The sequence below is a fragment of the Erithacus rubecula genome (genome assembly GCF_903797595.1).
Source record: "Erithacus rubecula genome assembly, chromosome: 10".
NCBI lineage: Eukaryota > Metazoa > Chordata > Aves > Passeriformes > Muscicapidae > Erithacus > Erithacus rubecula.
Genome location: NC_136662.1, coordinates 8,938,537 through 8,963,800, shown reverse-complemented (window position 1 = coordinate 8,963,800; position 25,264 = coordinate 8,938,537). Strand labels below are relative to the sequence as shown.

At 36.4% G+C, this 25,264-nt stretch overlaps 1 protein-coding gene across 1 annotated transcript in view; it reads left to right on the top strand.

Moving 5' to 3' along the window:
* The window catches only part of LOC306805922 (putative oxidoreductase ZK1290.5), a 44,153-nt gene that overhangs the window by 3,227 nt on the left and 15,662 nt on the right, over positions 1–25,264 (top strand). The window contains exons 2-3 of the mRNA XM_079314221.1: positions 9,691–9,939; positions 16,114–16,215. Coding sequence (XP_079170347.1) covers positions 9,691–9,939; positions 16,114–16,215 — 351 coding nt within the window. The remainder of the gene's footprint in view (positions 1–9,690; positions 9,940–16,113; positions 16,216–25,264) is intronic.

The following is a 25,264-nucleotide window of genomic DNA, read 5'->3' as shown; positions in this document are numbered from 1 at the left end:
TTATGTGTGTGTTTTTCTTTGTTAATTTGTTTTTGTTTTGTTTGGGGATTTTTAGGGATGGTAATAATTAAATTCAGGTGGCTTGGTTAAGTAGCCAATGATTTCTTGAAAAGATGTGCTGGTGATACCAAAAATACATAGAATCTTCTTGTGTAAGTTGCTTTCTATGTAATCTTTGGAGCAGCTAGAATTAATAACAACTTGAGATAAAAAAAATTCAAATGATACCCTCCTATTAAAAAATAAGCTTGTTTGGGAAGGGCATCAGGACACACAATTACTAAACAAAATAAAATAATCAAGTCTTTATACTCATTGTACCTTACTGTGGTCATACAGAGTGAGTATTTTATCAGTGGTAATAATGTTCTTTAAAGAAGGTCATTCAAGAATGCCCAGCATCATTACTGCAGCTGGGAAAGCTGTCAGGTACTGCTCTGAGCAGCTTCTGGTCAAACAGCCAAAGCCTGGAGGAAAGTAATACAGACACAGTCCTTCAGACTCAAGGGAAACCATTAAAATATCTCTGTCCTCATTTCAGTATGTTTCATAGATAACATTTCTGATACTCTGCTGTACCATTGTCTAAGTAAATAAATTTTAAAGTAAGTTTTGACTGATTTTTGTTTTGCTGATTGCATTAAGACATTGCATCATTTGCATTGCAACCACTCAGGATTTCTTATATTGTTCCCAGCTCTTTTTACAACAAATAAACCTCCTGGCAAAAAGCATAGGATCAGATTGCTCCACTTTCATTGCATCAGGTTGTGTTGGGGTTTTCTCAAAATGCTACATAAATTTAAATCTTAATGCTGAATGGAAGTATTTTAACATTACATTGTGTTTTGCTAATACGGTTACCAACTTCTTAATTATTAATTCTAGAGTTGCTTATTCTCATTCTTAAACTTAGCTGTGGTCAAAAAAAGACTCAGTCCTGCTGGACTGGGATAAAATAAGATTTTGCTTTTCAATTCAGTGGCAGTAGAGTCAAGCCTTCACTTTTTTTCATTTTCTACTGTTGCTGCCTTTTTTAAATTCATGGCTCCTATTTCTTCATGGCTTTGGTTCTAAAGGAAATTTATGGAACAGTGGTCCTGGTACCAAGACCTATGGCACTCCCTGCTATTAATCTTATCCTGTAATAAGAATTGGCTGTTTATTTCTTCCCTTTGTTTTATGTCTCAACCATTTTTTTTATTCTCTTGAGGCTGTGCTTCTCACCCATGGTTACCAAGTTGCCTTAATAGCCTCTTGTGATGAACAAAATGCCACCTCTATAAATCTTTCTGTCTCAATTCATCCACTGTTTCAGTAGATCTGACCTTGAGAAGTTGTACTTGATCTTTGAGGGCCTCCAGATATTGAAGTTCTCTCCTGTATGGAATGTGGCCATGTCCCAGGCAGCTGGGTGTTTATAGGCAGTGGAACAGAGCAGAGTCCTCTCCCAGCCTAAAGCTGTGAGCTCCTACCTTCCAGCTTCACCTCCTTCCAGCCTTGTGCTGTCTCACTCCCTAAAAAAGACTGAATGCTGTCCAAGTGTTGTTTTAAGGGGTACTAATTAATGCATCTGGGGCAGAATGCTGGGCCAACTTTTGCTTACATCACAGTCTTCACAGTGCAGAAATATTCTCATTTTTTTCTGAGGGAAGTTGCTGATTTGTCTCTGCTCTCTTGTACACCTACAAATCCATGAGGTCAGCTTTTCATATGTTTTCTGGGGGTTTTACCTTATATTGTGGCATATGAGCTGTGATGTAATAGCAGAAAAATAGCTTCCTTTCTCATGCTGGATTCTTTTTGGTAATCACTGTATTGCTGATGTGATACAGATGTATTTTAGATATCTCTCATGAAGTCTAAGTAATAAATCAATTTAGGATTCTACAACTGTTTAATAATTAGAACTTTTACCAGTGTTAGCAGAAGCACTTCATGTGTATGCTCTTAACTTTCCTTTGCCATTAAGACTTTTAAATGTTACAAACCTAATTGCCCAAGAGAAGAACAAATGATTTGTAAACAGTTTGAAATTAACAGAGAAGCAAGCTCCAGTATATATAGTTTTTGTATTTCAGCATGTTTCTTTAGTGTAAAAAACTTATACCAAACTTGGGGGGGTGTGGGGGTGGGTGTGGGGGGGGGGGAAAGAAAGCTAAGCTTTATCTTTCAACCTTCATGCAGCAGATTTTAGTCATCATACCTTTTTTTCTTTGCCAGAGCTTGCTAGCATAGTTTTGGCAGCATTGAATGATGTCACATGCTGCTGTAACCTGAATTGCAGTAGTTCCTCATGCCATCAAATGGGCAGAAGGGAGGTGCTAATTCCTGAACTCTCTTCAGTTCTAATGTTTATGCAAAGGACAGCACTGACAGTGATACAAAATCCTTGTTAAAGGGGAAGGAGGGAGAGGAGGGGGAGAGCCCTCTTGGTGGCTTTGCAGCAGTTTCATAATTTGGAGGTTCTTAGTGCCTGAGTGTAGGTGCTTTGCATTCTAATGCGTAAAGTTCTAAGGCTGAATGTGCAGTGTGGGAGGAGGGGCTAGAGGAGATGTTATTTGTCTCAGAAGCTTCTAGAAAATGCATTTTAAATTCTTAAGATGATGTGGGGGATAACGAGCATTTAATCATAAGTGTTCTTTCTGGCTCAGTTTAGTTTGCACTAAGGGGAGCTGTGTGCTGCTGTCTTGGAGCTCAGGAACACAATTAGTTAGCAGTGGGACACACAAGTCTTGTAGTGTCACATGGCAGAGCAGGAGGAGGATCTGTCATCATTCACAACTGCACTTTGCAAGGAAAGGGCACTGGTATGATGTCAGAAATTACCCATCAGCTTGAATTAGCATGTCACAGTGGTAATTACTGTACATACATTTCATTGTGCAAAGCTGAGTCACTACAAATCACAGTTCTCTTTATAATTTTTCCTATAATATTATCTTTACAGTACTTTAAGTGGCTTTGAATTATTGGTCTCGTGTTTAACTACAAATCTTAAATTTGCTGTCTGAATAGTTGGATGTTGGCTATGCGTAATCATAAATTATTTATATAATTTATTTTTAAGTCAACCTTTCACAGCAGGAATGATTTTGATAACTAAGTATAAGTTCTAACTAAGTATAGAATATGAGCTTAGTATTTTATTTTCTTTTGATCATTCTTTTTTGAGGAAATTTTATGGAGGTGAAAAAATTTGTCATGGGCTTGTCTCATTTGTAGTATTTGTCTCATTTGCAAAGTATGTCTAAATGTCTAATGTTAATTAATTAATGTCATCCTGATCAGATTGAGTAGTCTAAGGACATGTTTTAAAAAGGAAGGAAAATAATATTTTTGTTCAGTCTGTTTATTTGCTGCACATAGTAAATATCCTTAGTAATTATGAAGTTAAAGGTTCTATCAAGGTATGGTAAGTATTGGAAGTCATTTCAATTGAGTTAAGAAGGGAATAGAATAAAAATAATTTAAAACTGGTTCACACCAGCAATTCTTCGTGCACTATTAACTGCTAAGATCTAGTCACAAAACATTATTCTGAGGAGAAAAGGTTTAGTGAACCCTAGAAATTGGATTTGATTTATGCCAGAAAATCTGCCTTTTCACTGCTTGAGATTTCTATGGAAGGAAGCCACAGTCTTTTACCAAATGGTTTCTAAGGTAACATCTTATAGCAGAGCATCTGAAACCAATTTGGTTGTTAATGAGAAATAGTTCTCACGGTGGTGGGAAAGTGTGGAGTGAAAGAAAGGCTTCAAGATTTGGCAGTCTGTCTCTAAAGGCATTTAAATAAATGTGTGCTGCTGCTCTGCTTATGAAATTTTTACATTAATTACACATTAATAATTGCCTTCCAAATGTACAGGTCTCTTTCCAGATGTTATTGATAGATTCTGCATCATTAAAATATTTGACTAACACAGATGAATAATTTAAATAGCTGGCACTTTTCCAGTGGAAATCTCTTTACTATTGTTGAAAAAAAGAATTTGCATTTTTGGGGTGATAGTTATTTCTGCTGCCAGAAATCCACTGGTGAATTGGTGCCATATCAGAGCAATAGCATCCCACTCATAGCAGATACCACTTGCAGACTTGCTGGGATTGCTGTGAGACACATTCTGAGAAGTTACTCTTGCACCTACTCTCTAAGGTTCTGAGGAGATAAATGATGGGTCATTGAACAAAAATGTGTGGTCATTTTTCAGTAGATGGTCTGAGTATCCTGTACAGTCAGAGCCTCTTTGGGATGGAGGGAATAGAGTGCTTCTGTCAACAATGGCTCGTTGCCATTTCTTCCTTTCTCTCAGGAAGAGAGAAAACCAGCAATTCTGGCTTCCCTTTCCCTGGATACATAATAAACATGTAATGGCTCTCTCCTACCCTCTTGCCTTGAGGCAAGACTGTATTCCTGTATTTTTTTTCTTGGTGCCTGTGTAGACTTGCCTGAGTAGAATTGCAGAGTTTAAAATCGTGCTTGCTTACTTTTTTTGCTGGTGTTACTGAATTCTGTTAGTGTGTTCTGAGTTGCACAGGGGAAAAAGTCCCAGAGTGTCACCTTTGCACTAGTTCAGTGCAAAGCTTAATTGATCATATTTATGATCCATTGCTTAATAGATCATATTTAGCAGACAAACAAGCAAACAAAAGAATGAGAAGCATAACCAAAGTAAAATTTACATGCTAAAAAGCTTAAAGTGTTCATAATCCAAATAACTTTTACAGAGGCAAGAGAAACTTGCCTTAAATGACTGAGTTTTAGGTAAACCTATGTGCTCCCTTCTTTCTGACCAATTATAAACCATTGATTATATAATGGGAGTCTGCTCAGTGTCTTTCAATTATTGTTGATGGTGTCCTACCAGTTTTTCCAGAAGCCCATTGTCTCCATAGGCTCCATTCCCTCAGGAGTAGCTGCCCTGTTTTATATACACATTGGGTGCCAGTCTTGTACTCTAAATAAAATGTCTGAGTTACAAATTTAATAACAATTGCTTTTACAAAGTATCTCTTACCTTGAAATAGTCTCTAGCTCATGAAAATTGTATAGTGTAGTAACTTCATGGTAAGGTTGACTTTGGTTTCACCTGCTGCAGGGGGAAGCTCTACACTCTAGAAAGGGAGGATCCCTGAATACATTGTCATCAGATGTTGCATAGGATTTTCAGAGTAACTGACCCTGTTAAGATAAAACTGTGCCAAATAGTTTACTATGGCAGTATAAAGTTAGTGTGACATTATTGGTCTGTCTGAGAGTAGCTGCAGGGATGGTGTTGGGGGATATAACAGAAAGAAGGGCTCCAGGAGAAAAGTTCATGGAGAAGGTCTTTCTAATCCTTTGTTGATTGGCTAGGACAACTGTGATTTTATTTTTTTAAATTTAAATAAAAGCATTTGTTAAATCAAATTATTTAACTGCTTCTGCTAAAGGGGGAATTTGTTTTGCTCTATCACTTGCCTAATATTTAGTGGGTTTTCCTCTCTGAGGAATTATGCAGGTTCATGGATAATTCTGAAACTCTGCTCTCGATTTTTTGTCATTTAACAATCTGAGTCAGCTTGTCAGAGGATCATATGAATACAAAATCAGAAGGAGGATGTAAGACAGACAGCAAGGACAGCAAGGATTGTCTGTCCTTGAGTCTTTCCACAGAACAGGCATGTGGTTTTGTGAATGTGTTAACAATTAACCTTGAAATGTGTTATATATTCATTTGCATTATGTATGGCCATTTTGTTTTATCATTACATTTGCTCATAAGGTAGTTAGGAAATCAAACTATATGAATACCAAAAAAATTCAGTATATTCATAATATGTAATATTGAAATAATTGATGTAATACTGAAATTGTAAAAATAAAACTATTAGAATCAGGTATTTCAAGCCTGGTATGGTACACAATACCATATATACACAATGAGTGTGTTAAAGTTGAGAAAAGAATGTTTGAGCTTTTGCTTTTGAGATTTTTAAGTGATTACTTGGAGATAAAATCAGCAAGGAATGGTATTTTTACAGGTGTTTTCTTTATCAACTCTTTGAATTTAGTACATTCATCTCTGATGTGATCTCTAAATATTCTGGCAGGGGTTTCACCAGCAGGAGTTTTCCAATGTTATTCCACTGAATTCAAGTAGCCAAAGTTATTCATGTCACTGGGCATTTTTATATATGTTATATATTCAAATGAATAATCGTTTCACATTTCACAAAGAACATGACACTTCACCACAAAGGGAGGGAGAGAGCAGATCCTGGTTCTGTTTTGAAAAACTGTTGGTGCTTTGGATCTCTCTCTGTAGTTCTACAGCTTTGTGCAGGAGAACAGAAAGTTTAATGAGGCTGAGAGCTGAGATTGTGCCTAAATCTGGGAGGGGGGATAGCAGGGGGTTTGTTACTTGTTTTACATATTTGGTGAGGCCAGGGGTGGAGATGTTGCTGATTTTCTGTGTCTGAGGGGCTGGGGTGGTGTTGCTGGTTGGCATGTTGGGGTTTTTTCCCTTGTAGCAATGCATTGTGAACAGGAGTCTGTCTGCCTTTCTAATAATCTTTGTATCATTTTATGGGTTGTCAGAGCATTTTCTCTCTCCAGTTTTGATGGCAGTGTTCTTCAGGGTGCCAGGAAAGTGATGAGTAAGTGTGACTAAATAACAGTGTAGCTGATTAAGCCTACTGGATTTGTGTCCTCTGACCTATCCATATTTTCACTGCAGTATCCTTGTCCCTTACAACCACCAGTTTTTCACAAAATCCATAGGAATGTAATGATCTTGCATGTCTTACAATCTGCCAAATTTGGCTTAGTTCAGTCAGTGAGGTAACAGTGCTCTTTCCCTAGGAAACAAGTTAAAATATCAGCTAAAAAATAGGAAGCTTTTCCAAACTTACTTATATTGGGCATAGTTTCTTGAAAGAAATTCCTATTTCTTATCAGCAGATTCTGAGGAAAAAATGTATTAAATATTTTTAGAAATAGGAAGGGGATGGAAAAGATGCAGGTTCATATTAGTTTTAAATGCATTACTGGATTCTGTCTTTAAATATATATGTACAGTGTGAATTACAGCTCTACTGGCAAAGGGGAATCCCAAACCTGTAAGAATATTAATGTGTTCAAATAGCATTGTTTGAATTTCTAATAGAAAAATAATTAGAAAGCTCAGTCACTTCACTTTTGTCATGCTTCTGCATCTATGACTTGTAACTTCTTTAATCACATGTGTAAACAAAAGAAAACTCTGGTTCCTAAAGTCTAGAAGTGTTATATTAATAGCATAATTAACTTATCAACCTGTTGTTCATGATTAAGTTGGCTTGCAAAGTTGTAATATTAAATAATTGTTGATTTATTTTAAATTACTGTGTAGTGTACCAGGACTGTTGTAGTTCATTTTTAGGCACAGAAATTGAGATAATTTCCTCCAGATTCATCTTGCTGTCTTTATTTCTTGTGTAACGAGTGTGCATGCCATCACTGAATGGGGAACAATAACAAAATTATTCTGATTTTTCCTTCTTAACCACTCTCTCCCTTTAACATAAAGGGTTAAATTTAAAAAAAAAAGAAGAAAAGTTGTTTGTCCTAAATGTTCTTACTGAAATCCATTATGCATGAAAGGAGTCCGAGTCCATTTGCAAGACCTCTAAATGAACTCCATTCATTCTGTGCTTAGAAATGTCCATTCAGCCAGAAACAGACACAATAGTTACAACCTCATTTATTTTGCACCAGTACCAGCATATTAAAAGTGAAGTGTTTGTTGTGAAGAGTATAGTAATTTTTCTGTGCTAGTTATATAATTCTGTAATAAAATTCCTTTAGGATTTGAATAATGTAAAATTGCATATATATTCTTTGCCCATAGTTGTAATGTAGTAGCATTGCAATAATCTAAAATTTTTAAACATTAATGAGGATTTTGAAATATCTATTTTGAAAACCAAGTTGATTTAGCTGAAGTTATTTTGATGTAAAACAAGTTGCACAGACATTTTCTAGTTGGCTCAGAAATTAAGCCAAGTAATCATAATTAGTGGCTATAAAAAAAAGATTTAAAGTTTTGTCTTCTAGAACATTAAAACTTTATGTTTGATAAGTAAATTACTTATGATATGCATATTGAAATTGTAGGAATGTAGTATGCAGTTTCATCACTTTAAAATCTATGAAGAAAAGTCAAGAATTCACTACTCCACATTTTCTTGGCCTCAAATGTAAAGTGGAAATTGTCCTTTTGTGATCCTGACGTGTATGGATGGGAGATCAGACCATGTTATAACTTAGTTTAAATGACTTTGAGCAAGACTCCCTGGCTTTCCTTGTAAGATCAGGAATGAGCAAACATGATAAGCATTTAGGGAAACCTGGCTCACCTTCCATGCAAGTGGGACTTTTCTAAGTTCTCCTCATTGATCATGCTGTTCCAACCATGAGAGAGTCCTGCAGCCTCCTCTGGGTTTGTCACCTGGCTGGGGTCAGAGGCTCTGAGGAGGAGCATGAGTGGTGCTTTCAGTGGTGGCCTTTTCCTGCCATTTGCAGAGGTCATTTCATAGTGTGCAGGTAGTGTTTGGGGTAGGAATAAGTATGTGCTTGGAGGGAAAGAGAAGGGTAAGAGCAGGTACAAATTTCACTTTAAATAACTCTTTAACCTGGACTCCTTATTCATTTTTTTAGATTGTTGCAGTGGCCTGTCCAGGGCTGTGCAGGGCCATGTCTCAGAGCTGTTTCATGCTGCCTGTTGTTTATGGCATGAGGGCCTTTACCTACAAATCATCAGCTGGGAAGGAGGTGACTTTGGGAGCTGACTGGAACTGGCTGAGCATTTCCTCCAACAAACTGTAAAAATACTGTTTGTGGGAGGTGTGTAGAGTGAGGGTGAATGGGTGAGGGGCTCATGGCAGGAAAAACAACTAACAGGAAAGGGCAAGTAGAAACATCATCCTCCTTGCTCTCAACCAGTTCTTTATCTGAAGTCCTCCTGCTGGTTGCTTTTCCTGCTGAGTCTCCTCCTCCTTCCGTCCCCTTGAGATGCAAAATACACATCCAGTGAATCCCCACAGTGACAGTAACAGAATTTTGTTACTGAAACTCCCTGCATGCCCATTCTGTAACTCTTTTGTAGGATTCCATTGTTTCAGTTACTGCTGAATTTGACATTTTGTGATGGCACCTGCACTATGGCCCAGCCTGGGATTCTACAATGCAATAATGATTTCAAGTTACCAGGAATTCAACAGAGTAAAGGTTTCAAGATATGTTTTTTGCAAACTAAATGTTTTTTAAAAATTGTTGAGGTTTTTGGGTTTTTAAACATATTTTTGTCTGTAAATGTCATGCTTCTGTGTGAAAATTAAGAGACATATACTAATTTTCCATAAAGTATGTGTTTTCTCTTTGATGATTTTCAGCCTAGCTCCTTGAATCACTTCTTTACAGTTAAATGCTGTTGATATTTGATTTTGATAAAGTTGCTTCTGACTGCCACCAACTTCTCCCACTTCATGTATTTTCCAAGCCTAAAGATCAGTCAGTTCCCATTTCTTTACTATTAGGAAATGAAAGTTAAATAAGAAGGTTTTATGACAATTGATAAAAAAAAAAAAAAAAGGAAAATTGGAAACAATGATAACATATGCCACTCATAATTCACTGCTGCCAATTCACTTCTGCTTTTGTGTGTTTAGGTACTTCCCACCAGGGTGGCTATTCCCATGCAGCAGTGGTCCATGCCCTGCAGAAATGTGGCATTCGTCACATTGACACAGCAAAAAGATATGGCTGTGAATCCCTCCTCCAAAGGGCCATCAGAGAGAGTGGTGTGAAGAGAGAGGACCTTTGGATAACTACCAAACTGTGGCACAGTGACTATGGCTATGAAAACACAAAAAAGGCCTGCTTGGAGTCATGTGAAAGACTTGGTGTTGAATATCTTGGTAAGAATCTTCACATATAGCTCATTTATTGTGCTTTCCATGGGAGTGCTTGCAAAGATAATGAATTCTGAAAAAAAAATGAATGTAATACAGATGGGTCACAAACCAAATTCTGCCTTTATTTACACATTTGCAGGTTTCTTGTTCTGTTTGTTCTCTAGGAAGTTCGCGAGTACAGTTGAGAGTACAGAGTTCTTTCTTGTTGCTAATGTTTAGTAAAGGTATTTTTCTATTTTCCAATTATTTGAGGAACAAGTACATTAATTTTCTGTATTTAGCTAAAAGCACCCAAAACCTATGAAACAAGGATTCATACACTTTACAATAATATATTGGCAGCAGGGTGACAAAGATGACTGGTTCCTTCTGTGATCTGTTTTTTTTTTTATCAGGAATAGGGACCCTTTCTAAAACTTAGTTTGTACTTACTTTAACTTTTTAAAATTCTGAATACTGGCTTTGGTTTGGTCCGTTTGATTGAATAGTCTTTGGAGAAAATGTTAGAAGTATCTACAAGAATTTAGAAAACTAAAATTAAAACTTAACTAACATTGCATTTGTAAATTTACCCTGATCATGAACTCTGTGTTGTCAAAGATGTGATATTGTTACTCCCTTATTAGACAGGCAGAGTTGCAGTAATGATGCCAATTAATTCTTTGCAGCAGGTCACAGGAGAGGAGGTACCTGAAAATAAACATATTTACTTATTTTAGCAATAAACAAACTTCAATGAGGAAGTGAATTTTGCTGAATTAATAATGTATAGTATTAATGGCAGGTGTGTGCTGTATTCACTCCCTTTTTTTTGCTTGAGTATTTTACAAGGTGAACAGGGAAAGCTTGTATCTGTTAAAGACAGAGATACTCGTATGCACATCTTTGACTCCATTCTTTCTGGAAATGTATCCCTTAACTTCCTCCACAGGTACAGAATAATGCATGATTCTTTTTTGTTTGTCTTGTGCAAATGCAGGTCACTGCAATGAGATATTCAGAAACAAAGTTTCAAGCCCTGACTTTCTCCTTTAAACTGAGAAATAACATTATTCCTCTTCTCTGTTTTCTGCTTGTTATATTTTGTGTTTGCTTTCTTTTTTCTTCTGCTTGCTCTGGCACTGGTGCTGAATGTTGATGAGAGGAAAACTTGACTCACTTCCAAGAAGTCATTTGCAGTGATTCCTTCTAGTGCTGTAAGTTTTTCTTATTATCTCAGGTAGTAGATTAGAGTAGATGCTCACACAAATACTGAGTTTCTGCTATGCAGAAATGCCTGAAAGAAGAAAAAGAGTATCTGAGAGCAAGATGTGCTAATGCTGTCACTATGTTAGTGAGTCCTTGGAATGGCATAAACAGAACTTGTTTGTCAGATGTGTTCAGAGCTGAGACTTCTTGTGCACATGTTACTAAGACAAATTTAGCAATGTTACAGCTGCCTGCACAATTAGTCTCCATACTAGGTTTTTCCTCATTTATTATATTTTTGTTTTAATTCTTTAACATTCTCAGCTATCTTCCCTCCTTCACTTTTCTTCCACTGATGTGGAGATGTCTCAAAAATTTCCAGAGCTTTTCCTTTACCACTTAGTCTGTCATAGTGACCTGAATCAATGGTAATGAGAATAAATCAGAATTCCCTGATTTCATTCTATGGTATTAAACAAGTTTAATGTGTTGTAGGTAGTAGTAGTAATGTGTTAGTAGTTAGTAATTCGAAAGAGTGCAAACACAAAAAGCTACAGGAGCCCTGGGCAGCTAAATATGCTGCGAAGGTCTTTGTTGATGTTCATTTTATTGAGTTATTTTTATGAGTTATCCAGTCCATCCATAAAGACTGAATTAGAAATCTGAGAAATAATCTAACAGGAATTAATAAACCTGTGCATTATCAGTATATGGAATGCCAGCTGTTGAAAGCAGTCAAAGCTTTTTAAGAGAAAAAGTGCTCCATGTAAAATACTTGTGTTGAAGCATCTTCAATGAACTCTTTCAGACAAATGGTACTAGGAGAGTAGTGTTCCTGGATTTTTGAGCTGGTAGATTATATGCCCATGACATGATGGAAATTTGTATTATTTGTGGGCAGTGGTTGTAACAGATACTCTGTTCCTTGCATTTTCTAAATGTGATCCTCAACTAGCAGTCAGAGTAAACCAATATGGAATGGCAGCAGATTTTACAGGTTTGGCAGTAGCAGAATACATTCCTTGGGATTTAGATCCAACCTCTAAAGTGACTTCTTGAATGCTGATTTGCGGGTTACCAAATTCATAAAAAATTTTGTTTTCCTTTTGACTGTTTTGAGTTTGTCCCATTCAGGCAAATCTGGCCTATTACAGATCCCCAGTGGGAGCTGAACAAATGCACTATCAGCATTTTCACTGTAATAGATGAACCACATAAAATTAGTGTATTATCATAATTTAGATTCTGTATTGCTTCAAAATACTTTGTAAATTATTGCACGTTGATCTTTGTTCAATAGAAGGAACAAAACAAAACAAAAAGGACTGAGTGAGAAAGAAAAATACATCATATCAATATTAAGTACAGTGACTGTTGAGAAAAGCAAGGAAATATGATTCCCAGCATTGAGACAGCTGGGAAACAGTGCAGAATATACTTTTGCTTTTAGGCTTGATAGAAGGCCAGCCTTGTTTTTCATACAGTTAGGTTTGTTTTAGTCAAATTTGACTTTTTTAAAAATATTGTATTAGGAACTTGAATAGAATTGCAAACCTTTATTTCCACTACATCGTGTTCTCTTTTAAATGTTTAACATGGCCCTGTACTTTTCAGTTAAGAGGAAGTGTGCTGATTGTAGGTGCTGCAACCACTAAGAAGCAAGAAGCCATTCTATTTTAAAAGTCTGTGTGAAAGCAACTCAAGTGTTAGTTTTAGTTTTCCTGCACTACTGTGCATTGACATTTAATGACCTTCAGGCCTCTGCCCACCACTGCACCATTACAGCCTGTCTGCAAAGGATGTTTTAAAAAGCTGTTAAATACAAAATCAGATTGTGAATGTTTGGAGCCTTTTTTCCTTCTTTCTCAAGTGCATCCTGATACGGTGAATCAAGGTGGATTTTTTGATTTAATATAATATTTTAGAAAAACATTGTTTGAAGGCATCTCAAGATATTGATTAATCTTTCCCGTGCTACAGGACACAACCTCATTCTCAACAAAAATATAGTCTGTTCTTAAAAACCTCCAGTGATAAAGTTATACATTTCTTGATTACTAGAACTTCAGGCTATTTCAGTCAATGATTTAAAGCTAATTTCTTGCCTTCAAAAGGAATTTAAGAGTGTTTGTGTTCTCACAGTACCCCAGGAGGAAAAATATTTTAAGCAAAAGAAAATCTGTGTGTGGGTGTAGGGTGTGAATGTGTATACAAATAAAGATGAAATAATAAACCTTGGTTTGTGAGATTCTTATTGTTTTTATTGGCCTGCAGGTATGATGGAAAGTTTTCTAACAGCTGCAGTAGAAGTAAGGTCCTGCCTGTGCTGGAGTGCTTTACACCTGACTGCCAGAAGGACTGTTCTGCTCTTTGTCTATGAGATAAGGCACCTTTGCCCCACATCTTTCATGAACACTTCTTGCAGTCAGGAAGATTGTACTTGGGGATTCAGTAGATGCTTTCTAGCCCTAAATGCCAGTATTTTTTATTTCAATGAAAAAGCCTAAATTGAAATAAACATAAGATGGGCATGGTGTACCTGGTAACAAAACCTTCCTAAAAGAGAGGACCAGCATCTTATTTGCATCAGAGGCCTCAGACACTAATAACAGAGAAGGGGGATTTGTTGTATTTTTTCAGATGTCCAAGGCCAGAGATCTTTCAGTTATCAACTCTCTTACAAGTCTTTCTTTGGAGAGTGTTTCAGTTTCCTGAGCTGAGTACAATGCATCTGTGTCTGTGGAAATCTATGATGTAACTATTTCTGTGAGCATTTGTAAACTGTGGTGTTTAACTGAATAGTCAGGCTTTTGGAGAAGTAACTGGTGGTGAAATTCTGCTGAAGTTTGATTATTTTTGCTAGTGACATTTTTCTGCATAGTTAAGCAGTTCTTATTAGTCTGGTTTGGAGAACATAGGAAGGACCAATTAAAAATATATAATTCTTTCATTTTTCTGTGAGCTAACTTACACCTACTTATATATCACACTTCCTTTATACAAGCAAAAACATTTAAATACAAACATGGCAGTGTCTATGCAGTAAGTAACCCCAGTAGCATATATAATTTTGGATCAAACTGAACACTTGATATTAGCAATTCCTAATGCTAATCTTTTGGGCTTATGTCTAATATAAATCAGTGGAAATTTTATTAGCAACAGAATGTGAGAAGTCCTGAGGCTTGAACATAACCTCATCAAATGCTTTAAACAATTTCCCAATAGTTTTCAGTTAAACATCACAGAATTGGTATTTATTTCAATACCATGTGTTGGTATTTACTTTCACTAAATAGAGCTTTGTTTCTTAGAGAAATTAGTAAAGAAGTAATTAATGATAGATTGGTGATCAATAAGACTGCATGTGGAATTGGAAGTGGATTTTATGGATAAAAGGACAAAGAGTGAGCAACTTTCTCCTTAAATGTGATACAAAACCAGATGCTGCAGATGATTATATATGACTGATTATTGGCTTGTCTGAGCTATTGTGTTTAAAAGTCTAAGTGTTTAAAATTGTATTTAAATGGGTTATTGATATCAGGAAGAGCAAATGTAGCTTGTGGATTTTGTGACACATCTGAAATGTTTGCCTTGCTACATCTCTAATATATTTTACTGTACAGAATTCTGTACTGTTCTAATTAGATTCTTAAGGTAAGTAAAGCACTTATTGTTGCAATGATTGCCAAAATTGAAGCTGGTATATTATAATGAATTTCATGTTACATTTTCATCTTCAATCAAGGTTGAATTTGTATTTCTAGAGGAGAAAAGCTAATATACCAGTCCACGGATACAGTAATCATTAGTGTAGTCTTTAGATTGTGAAAAAAAGGAAATTTTTTACTTCTCCCCACCCATTTTTTCATAGTTCCCAAAGCAGAGGATATGTATTTTCACAGAGAAGTGCTGTAAATGAATAGTATGATGTATTCAAAGAACAAAACACTCTTCTCATTGCGAACAAGTTGGGGTTTTTAATTTCTTAACTCTGTTTGAACTGCCAGAAAAGGAATATTACAAAAAACACACACAAAAAAAAATGGTTCACATCTCTGTCATCTATTTATTTTCTTTTCCTGTTTTTCATCAGACTAATATATGCAACAGAGGCCAAAACCTGTTTGACTGGGATACCTGCAGATACCTGTTTCATCTGCAGTTAGAATTTGAATAGAAATGTAATTGTTTTCCAAGTATCTCTAAATTTCTTCTTCAGAATGTCTAGCAGTATCTACAAACTCGTAAAGGAGTTACAGATCTGTCATTTTTAAAATTTAAATCTGATTTGGACCTCTTGTGTCCAGTACATGTACATTTCTCAATTTATGTTGGCAGTGCTTCCTTTTTCAATGGAAGGATAGTTCTTCTGTTGCAGGACGACAGCACACAAAGAGCCTTCTCACAAGGGGCAGTGGAGGGGCAGCACTGGTCCCTGCTCTCTGGCTGACATGAAACTCAGAAAAAAAATCTGCATAAAGAATGTGCTGTAGTTTCCAGTAGAAATTCATAAGTGGAAGTATCCTTTAGGAAGGAAAAAGACAGACTCACTGCTGAGCTTGTATAAAATATCTGCAGAAGTGTCAAATGTGTTTATCTTGCGTGAAATGGAAGACTTACAGCACTTAATAACTAGTAGTCCACTCATAATTCCAGTGACCAAAATCCTTTTGATTTAAATAGGGCTTATTATGTGTGGAAAGTTTATTAAGTGCACATGTGGCCATGAAATTCTGATTACAATGACCTAAATGTGTGGAACATGTGCAAGTTCTGCTACCCTTAGCTGTTAATGTGATGTTACAGAATCCATTTATTACAACTCACTGGATACATCCAGTAATAATCACTGAGTAGTAATTGCAGCTGTTATGATGATAATCTGTTAGGGACCACTCTGGAGGCAAAATGCTGTCTCATATGGTTTGATATATTTATTTTTTGGTCACTTAAGTAAGCAGTCTTGTTCTGTTTCTTTTTTAGATCTCTATTTAATTCACTGGCCTGATGCACAAGTTCCAGGTAAAAGTAATCGAGAGGTCCGGGCTGAAACCTGGAGAGCAATGGAAGAGCTCTATGAGAAAGGTGAAAAAATAACAAAGCCTGTCTTGGAAGAAGGAATTATAGTGTGCTTTGGGATTGGGAGACTCATAGTGAGAGATGTTCAAAAACTTAATTTGAACTGGATGCTCATATTTTGGTGGAATTTGGGTGTGTTAGTTTTGAAAATGTCTTTGAAAATTGCAGCATTAGCAATTTGATCCTTGTAAATAATATTTTATCAGATTCTATCCATGAGATTAGTAATAGTGTGCATACTTTCTTGAGGAAATCTACTGATTCATTGAAATCTCTATGCCACCACAGAACACCACTGAACACTACAGAACATCTTTGTAGTAACCTCCTCTTTAAGTATAAATCATGCCAAGTTTTGTCTCCTTTAGATTTTTTTTTATAATTGTATGGTGTTTGTCCAATTTATCATATATTGTGGAATTTTATAACCACATTTGTGTTTTAAAAGTTAACAAAATAAAATGGCTAGGTGAGGAACAAATACCCAGCTGCAGATTCTTTGGTACTAACTTTTGGGAAGAATATTTGAAGAATAGAGCTACTCTCTGAAGTTCAGATCACTCACTTTGATTTTCGGTGCACAGCAAACAAATTTATGTTTGTAGCTATAGGAAGAGTAGACTGTAGATTTAAGAGGAGGATTTTACTCCTGAATTATATAGAATTGTTAGAAGTTATGTGAGAGAAGATCCTGTCATGCCATTCTCAGGCCATGTGGGCCACCCTCTTAACAGCTTAAGAGAAGTTCCACAAATGAGGAGATGACTTCTTGGATGAAGTGATTTGTCCACTGACCCAGAGCTACTGAAAGAGTGATTGTCTTGGTTTACTTTTGCTGTGCTTCTGCAAACACAGAAGTAAATGATCTTTGATACATCTTTTGTTCTTTTTATACTGAGCATGAAGGAAGTTGTTAAAAGTGTTTTCTGCCACGTAAGACATTACGATATTCAGTTTTTAGGGAAGTGCTTCACTGCCCTAGTATTTAATAACACTTACATCCAAAGATGGATTATTCCACGATGCATTCCATCCTTCTGCTGTGAAGATTTTTTCTGAAGTTACTACATGCCATTTGTGCCTAGATATGCCATCCTAATTTGCTGCAAATAGGTTGTATTTTCCAGATTCTATTATTATTCCTATCCTGTGGGATTTATTCTGCTTTTGCTTGTGTCTTTGTGATCTTTTGTGATCTTTTCTGCCTTACAGGATCTTTCTTTGTCCTGTAATTTGCATGTTGCTACTCTCAGACTTCTTCTGAATTTAAGCATTCTGTAGATTCATGATTCATTTAGCTGAGGATAAATTTTCCAGCTCTGGTTGTCGAAACTACCTCAGATCATTTACAGGGGAAGGAAAATGTAATGGTCTGGTTGACTCAAGTGCTTTAGAACCCTAACTTCCACACTTTTGCTTTAGGGGATGCAGACTCTGACCATAACTATGTGTTGCTGAAATGACACGCAGATGTTAACCACTCTGGAGTTGGAAATGCAGTGATTCCTGAGCAAAATGTTAAATAATTTGTTTGCATGGTTAACCACTAGATTTTCCACTGAAGATTTAACACTTGCTGCATATCTTTGTGACTTGCTATGTGTTATGTGAGCATTGGTTTGAATTGAATGTAGAGTTTGGTCAAAATCCTTACTTGAGGAAAAGAATAAAATCTTCAATGATTAGGGGAAGAAATTACAAATTCGTCCTATGAACAGGGGAGTTCTTTGTCTTCTTTGAACTTGACATTAGTTTAGATAGTCATTGGTTCTTTTTTTTTTGTTTGTTGGGGTTTTTTTGAGGAATTGTTTATTCTGTAAAAAAAATCATAAGCTAAATGTCTCACATTCAAAGATCAACATTTTAAACAAATAAATTGCTTCTGCAGTCAATTAACAAAGGTAATATTGAAATTATTCAACTTGGTAGTGGGTTTAATAGCTAGCTGTGTCCATCCTGAGGAGCAAAAAGTGCAGAGACTGTAACCACTGTCCTCTGTAGAAAGCAAATTGGTGGTGTGGAACTGTCTGCAAGAGTTGTGCAAGATTGTTAAAAGATGTCAGTATTGACCTAAGTCTTTGACCTGACTGAAGTTACCAAGAATTTCCTCAGTAACTTCTCTGTATTCACAGATAGTTTGAATGCTGGTATTTGTAAATCTCATTCTTCAATTTAAATCCAGGTTACTATTTATTCTGCAAAATTCCACCTACCTGGAGCATGAAGCATTATTGTAAAGTAATGTAAATTATTTATTATCTATTATTATCAATTACACTAGAACAGGAGTAAATAAACTGTTAGTACTCAAGACTGTAAAAGTCTTCAATGGATGTGGTTTTTTTTAAAGATTATATTAACTTTTAGATCACATTGGTCAAAAGTTGACACAAGCAAAATACCAACTCCATCTATATTCACATATCTGAGAGATTTTTTTTTAAAGTTATGTCCACAAAGATTCATTCAGATTCATCAGACAGCCCACACAGAGCTGCTGGGACACAGAGCTACTGTAGCATGACTTGCAGGGCTCTGGCCTCCAGTGTCTTCCCACCCAACTACCTGAGGAGAGACCCAGAGCTTCTGGGTATCTGCCCAGTTCAGGTCAGTGGGCACTAATTTATAAGACCATGTCCCCAAATAATACAAACTTTGTGCAACAATTTTTTAAAAATCTGAATATTTGTCAGAGTTATTAAAATAAATATTTTAGAAAGCAGAAAACCTGCATAAAGAATTAAACAAAACTCATACTCTACTGAGCCTGATTTTCATAAACTCCCAAGTATGTCTGGCTCTAGAGGATTTATTGTTGCAGGTTTGTTGGTATTTGAGGGCAGCAGGTGCCAATGAACTTGGTATGGAATTGGTAGATGTGCTTTCCTTGAGACATGTGGGCATCCTTAAGTTTATGGTTTCTTAATCCATAGCTGCTTAGTAATGCTTCTTATATGTGCTGCTAATGCAGGTTTGGAGTTGAGCTTTAACATCAGAATAATATTATAAACAGGAAGTAGTAGTTTCAAGTGATGAGAGAGATCCTTTGCTATCACTGAAAAATCCCCTCTCTGGTTTACCACTGTTCTTGTATTTCATCAAAAGGGATTTGAGGTTAGCATTTCATGAAAGACTCTTTTGTCCTGATATGATGTGAACTGGAATTACAAATGATTTAAAATGAGAATCTGAGCAGTGTTTGTTGGGGATCTGGTTACCCTCTCCAGTTGATTGCTCACCATACTGAAGTTTTGGGCTGCACTGCTTGGATCCAATGTACTTTGGAAACTTAAAGGAATGTGGTGACTGCCCCAAGGCTGGAGTCTCAGGAGCACTTGAAAGAAGGTTGCATGTTTTAGTACTTTCCCCTGTTCTTGGATCCACTGTTCAACTGCCTAAGGCAAGTGAGCAGCTATCTCAAGATCACACTTCAGGTTAAAAACAATTTCCCAGAATCCTGAGGAGTACCATGACAGATATGTGACCATGCCCAAAAGCACTCCTAGGGATTCTAAAGCCAGTGTTGTCTTTTACTGTAATAGTATGACATGCTACATTAATTATATGTGTTAAAATAACACACCCTGGAAGTTTTACTTTCTTCAGGTGTTTTAATCCCTCTGAATTGCATCTGACACATGGTCCTGTGTCTTTCTGGTTTGCCCTTGAGCTAGTGAGTCTTTGTGAGGCTAAACATACTCATCTTTTCTCTTGGCTAAATCCTTCAGTAGTTTCTTAGAGTCCATTAAATGTTCTACCAGCATCTTTCCCTCTTTAACCTGAAATTTGTATATTTATATCCTCTATCTTCCCTTTGCTACAAAGGCAATATTATATTTTTAGTTTGTTTTTGTATTGTTCCTCTTGTATAGACAGAGCCAAGTCATTAAATTTGTGGATTTCCATTAACACCTTTCCAGGGAAAAATGTGATACAGTTCTGGTCAGCAAAATTAGATATTTATTATAGTATTATAAATAATTTTATATTTATAATATAACTATAGCAGTTATATTATTCCATACCATGAACCAAACAGACAAATTTTACGTACATTTCCCCAAATCATACTAAAAGTATTAAAATGCTTATTTCTCACAGTGATGAATTACAACACTGCTTTATTCATGAGACCTTCATGTGCTGATTAAGAGAGTTCAGTGCAGAGATTTCTGTTTTGTCTTACAGTCTGGTGTCTTTCATATGTCTTCAGACCCTGGGATTTGCATGCATTTAGGCCTGACCTTGCTTCCAGAGGGAATTGTGCCAAGTCTTACAGTAGTTCAGTAGCTCAGGGATCAGAATTCTGCACCTGGTCTTGGTATTCAGCCCCGGTGATCAGAAGATTTTTTAAAATTAATTGCCTCCTGGGGATCTTCTCCTGATCAGCCATTGCAACTTCCTAATGTTCAGAGTTAAGAGCAAGTGAATGGCAAAGGAGAATTATTTTCTTTACTGGTTTTAGAATTTTAGTAGGTTCCTGAAAGTATAAAATAAAGGACTTGGAATGGAATTTAGGATAGTGTTTACCTGCACTAAAAACTGCCATTAAAAAATCCTGTGTGACTTCTGATAGACCAATTGATAGTTCTCTATGCAGAAAAGTAGCAGAAAAGATATTGCTAAACTGACTTCTACTAACTGAGGAAAACATACTTTTAATAATAAGTTTATTTAAATGCTGTTAACTTTTTTATTATTATTGCTTTTTTCTCTGACTTGTTAATGTGCTCCAGTTTGATTGGAGCTGTTTCACAGGAGCCAGATGATTCAGGTCACAGTCAGAGTGAAGGAGACTCTACTGCAGTCTTGTGAGGTAGAGAATTCTACACCTGTGTCTTTGTTCAATAGTCTGCATTTGTGTTTGCCTTTAAAGAGTTATGGGATAAACAGTGCTGAGGGAAAAGGGAGGAAAAAGATTCTAAAACTTGGTCAGTGAGACATTTGTGCATAATAACTGGTTATTTCTGTTAGAACAGCTGAAATCAACTAGAATGCTTGCAATATCAAGGCTATGGTTTAAATTTTTGTGGTCTCAAAATTGTCCTTTTGTGGAATTATCTTCTCCAGTACCTCAGAACAGAGGCCAGGCTGCCTACAGAATCCATTCCAAGACACATACATTGAGTCATATATTCCCTTGACAGCTGCAACATTCCTGTATAGGCATTTGTTGGCTGGCAGATGAAAGCAGAGTGGCAAACTGCTCTGACATGGGGAATAGTCACTGTTTGTGCTTTCTGGTAATGGGGCTGTTCCTGGCATAGTCACCCTTTCCATAAGCAGTGTCTTTGATGACCTTGATTTTGGCCTTGTGGCTAGCCCATCATCTCAGCAAGCTTTTCATACACACATGCACATGATTACTTGTCCCTCTGTCTAAAAGTGCTGGGAAGTATGAGTGCTTCCAGCCAGGACTTTTGCCTGAAGTTGGCAATAGTAGTACTGTGGTGGTTGTTGTGGGTTCAGATCCCACTAGAACTTGCTGCCATTTTACTAAAATTGTTTGCTTATCTTTTTAATGTTTAGCAGTGCTGCTTATGCTGACATGAAATATTCTTACTTGCATCAGAAATTCATTGATGTGTCTTGACATATATTTTTGTTATGTGTGTGATTTGAAGAGAGTCTCATAAAATAAAGAAATTGTTTAGCCTGGTAATTAAAGCCATGTAACTTTGTTCTTGGAAAAAAGTTATAGTTTTTAGTTCCAAGTGAGAGAAGATACCGAATCAGTGTTAATATTCTTACCATCTCCATTGTTGAATGTGGACCAGTTCAGTCATATTTTCTTCCTCCATTTTCTATCAGTTCTTAAAAGTAGGAGGGGAAAAGGTTCAGTGAACCAAATACAGTTTTTATGCAGGTGGCGCAAATTTTTAGCACATTCTTTACTAGGTGCCATATTCAGCTTTAAGTCAATATGATGAACACCTGACAATTCAAACTGTTATGTTACAGCTCCACAAAATGTTTGCCTCAAGTGTGTTTATGGTGGTAGAAGTCATATGTGAATGTGTGTTTATAAGTGGCACTGACGTTTTAATAAGCAAAAACAAATAACTTACTAGCCTTAAATGGTTCTTTTTCACGTTGATAATATTTTGTCTGCGTAGATGAGGATGTCTTGTGGGTTGTTATTATGAGAGCCACAGCTCAGAGATGTGTTTTCAAGGGAGGTGGTTGCAGATTGGTGAGGATTTTGGTTTTGCACCACACCCTTTTAATCAGATAAGACAGCAAAAAAGACGTGGAAAAAAACTTTAGCACATATTTATGTTAAAGATCATAAAGAAGTCTTCATAATTTTAATATCTCATTTAAAAATAAGAAATTACCTTAGAAAAATTCTTTTGTGAAGATATACAAGTGAGAATGAATCTAAACTTGCATTAATGTCTGTGCTCATTTGTTTTGCTCGTTTTTCTCTCTCAATGTCAAGGACTTAATAGGTAATTCTAAGTGTAAAAATAAACCTTCAGAAGACCTTGTTTCCTGACTTATTGTAGTGTATGGTTTATGCCTTTTCTGCTAGCACGTGAATCATTTTTGTCAAAACTGTAAAAAAAAAAGCAAGAAGATTTCAAGCAAATGTTCAGAGTTGTGTACCCATACAGATGGGCCAAGAGGTCCCAGGGTAAATACAAGAACTCTTATAAAGAAAGCAATGTTGAAATATATTTCAAAGGAAAGTCCTTGTCCAAAATAACTTTTTTCCCCATAAATAATGTACATGCTTTGTGGAAAAGGCATAATTTATTTGTTCTGCATATGTCAAGATAAAGCCTTAGATTCTTAACTGTTTTAAATCAGTGTTGATTTACTAACACCAGTTAGATTATTGTTGTTATTAGTACCACTTGGGAATCATATCTTCTCTGATACAGAAATCCAAAAAGTATTCCATCTCAGGAAACTGTGCCATCATAGTTATAGGGGGAACAAACTGTTTAGAATCTTACCCATGTGCTGTCTGTAATATCTCCAAAGTGCTACTTTCAGGGTTACATACTCTGTTAGCCTTTGGGCACATAGCTGAGTTGCTGGTAATTTTGATCACATTTTCACATCATAGTGTGTGATGTCATTATTGAATTAAGGTATGGTGGGATTGATTTTGTCCCATGTCGTGGATTGGGTTTTTTAATCTGGCCTGGTTTGTAATGTCAACTATAAGGATAAAAATATGTCAACATAACTAAAATAACATTGTATTGCAGTAGTTAGAATGAGCAGCCAGGGTCAGAGACAATGTGCATGAAGCCAGTACTGTGCTGCATTATGCTGTTTAGTTAGCCATTTAAGAGTTGTGGAAACTGGCTGCTTGTAATGAGTTTGCAATCAGGAAATTAACAATTGGACTTGTACTCCTGCCTGCTCTCCTGTTGTCCTCACGGTTTATCGTGGTTCACAGGTGAGTGCAGCAGGAGTAATGGTTACAGAATTGCAGACAAGCACCTGTATTATAGCAGTGGATAGGCTAAAAAGAAATCCTTTGGAGGAGGAAGTACAATTTGTGAATTTGCAGTTTTGCCACAGTCTTCCTCTCTGTCTCTGAGAGGGGCACTTAGCCTTCTGGTGTCTGTGTGTTTTAGCCTGTGCTGTGGGAACACGTGTTATTTCACAGATTTAGAAGTTAATTCCTCATTGATTCTGTCTAAGAGTAGTCTGCTTTATTTATCAAGGCTTTGGCTTTCAGTTTGCATGTGGGGCACTCTCAGCCTACAGCTTTGATTTAGCAAGTTATGCTGAAATCAAATCTTGTATGGTTTCTATGAGTAGTGCAATTTACACCCAGCATGTGTATCAGAGAGAATGTGGACCTTTCCAACCTGTGCAACCTTGGCTAATAAAGATACAGTGACTGCAGTTGACCTCTTGTGAAAAGTAGATCCATTTGTGTTTTTATTCTGTGGCCTGAATAGAAGATACAACAGAATGGGCACTGTTCACTCAACGTGGGAATTCTCCCTTGCTCTGACTCATGTAGAGCAGCAGGGAGGGGGAGGAAAGTGGGCTCCACAAACCCGGGTTCCAGTTTTGTAATTTACAAAATCTTTTTGATCTGAACTTTGTGCATTTTATATTCCAGAGGGTATTTAGAAATTCGATAAAAATCCGTAGTGGTGGTGGAGAAAGATAAGGCTCACTATTGTACTAAAAAAGTGTTGTGGTGCCAAGGCAGTATATTTATGCTTTTCTGTTGCAAGACTAACAGTGCCCATCGAACTTTGTATAATTTGGTATTGTACAGAGTAAAGATAAAAATACCCAATCATTCTCTAAGTTGCAATACAAAATACTTTAAGCTTAATACTCAACTATATTTCAAACCAGTCCATTAGCATGATGTAGTGCTTTACAGTAGCTGGGAGAAATACAGTGTAGTGAAATTACCAATGTGGTGGAGGCAAAGATTTTTTGTGTAGAATACAAAGATCCTTACTTTTTTTTCCCATTATAATTAACTTTTATTTTGCCCGTATTTTTTCTGATGTGTCTTGCAGAATTTCACGATAGGCTTTCAAAACTGGATGAAATTTTCTATTCCAGCATTGTGGTCAGTCAGTTTTTAGCATGCATAAAAGAACCAGTGTTCCTACATTTTTCTTAGAGCCTGTGGAGTTGCAAGGAATAGAACAAAGCCTCAGAAGATATAACAGGAGCCTTTTGGAGCTAATGGGGAATTGCAAACTCTTTGTTTATTGCACCTGGCAATTTCTCAAGATCTGCTTCATTGGGGCCAGACCAACCATTTCCTTAAGCAGATAAGGAGGATGCTTTCTCTCCCTGAGTCAAGGCTCTGTAGGTGTGTAAATAAGACAGTAAAAATGTGTATTTTAAGAGTACTTTCCAGAGGGACTATAGCTGATATATTGCAAACTTTTAACTCAAGAAACCTGAATTTCAGGACTAGTTAAAATGGTTAAGTTAAAAAGAAGTATGGACTTTAAAACCACCTACAATCACAACAGCTGTAACAACATATATTGTGCCTGAATTGTCTGAAATGAGTTTTAAAGCATTCTAAAAAGGTATTAAATTGGGGGTAAAA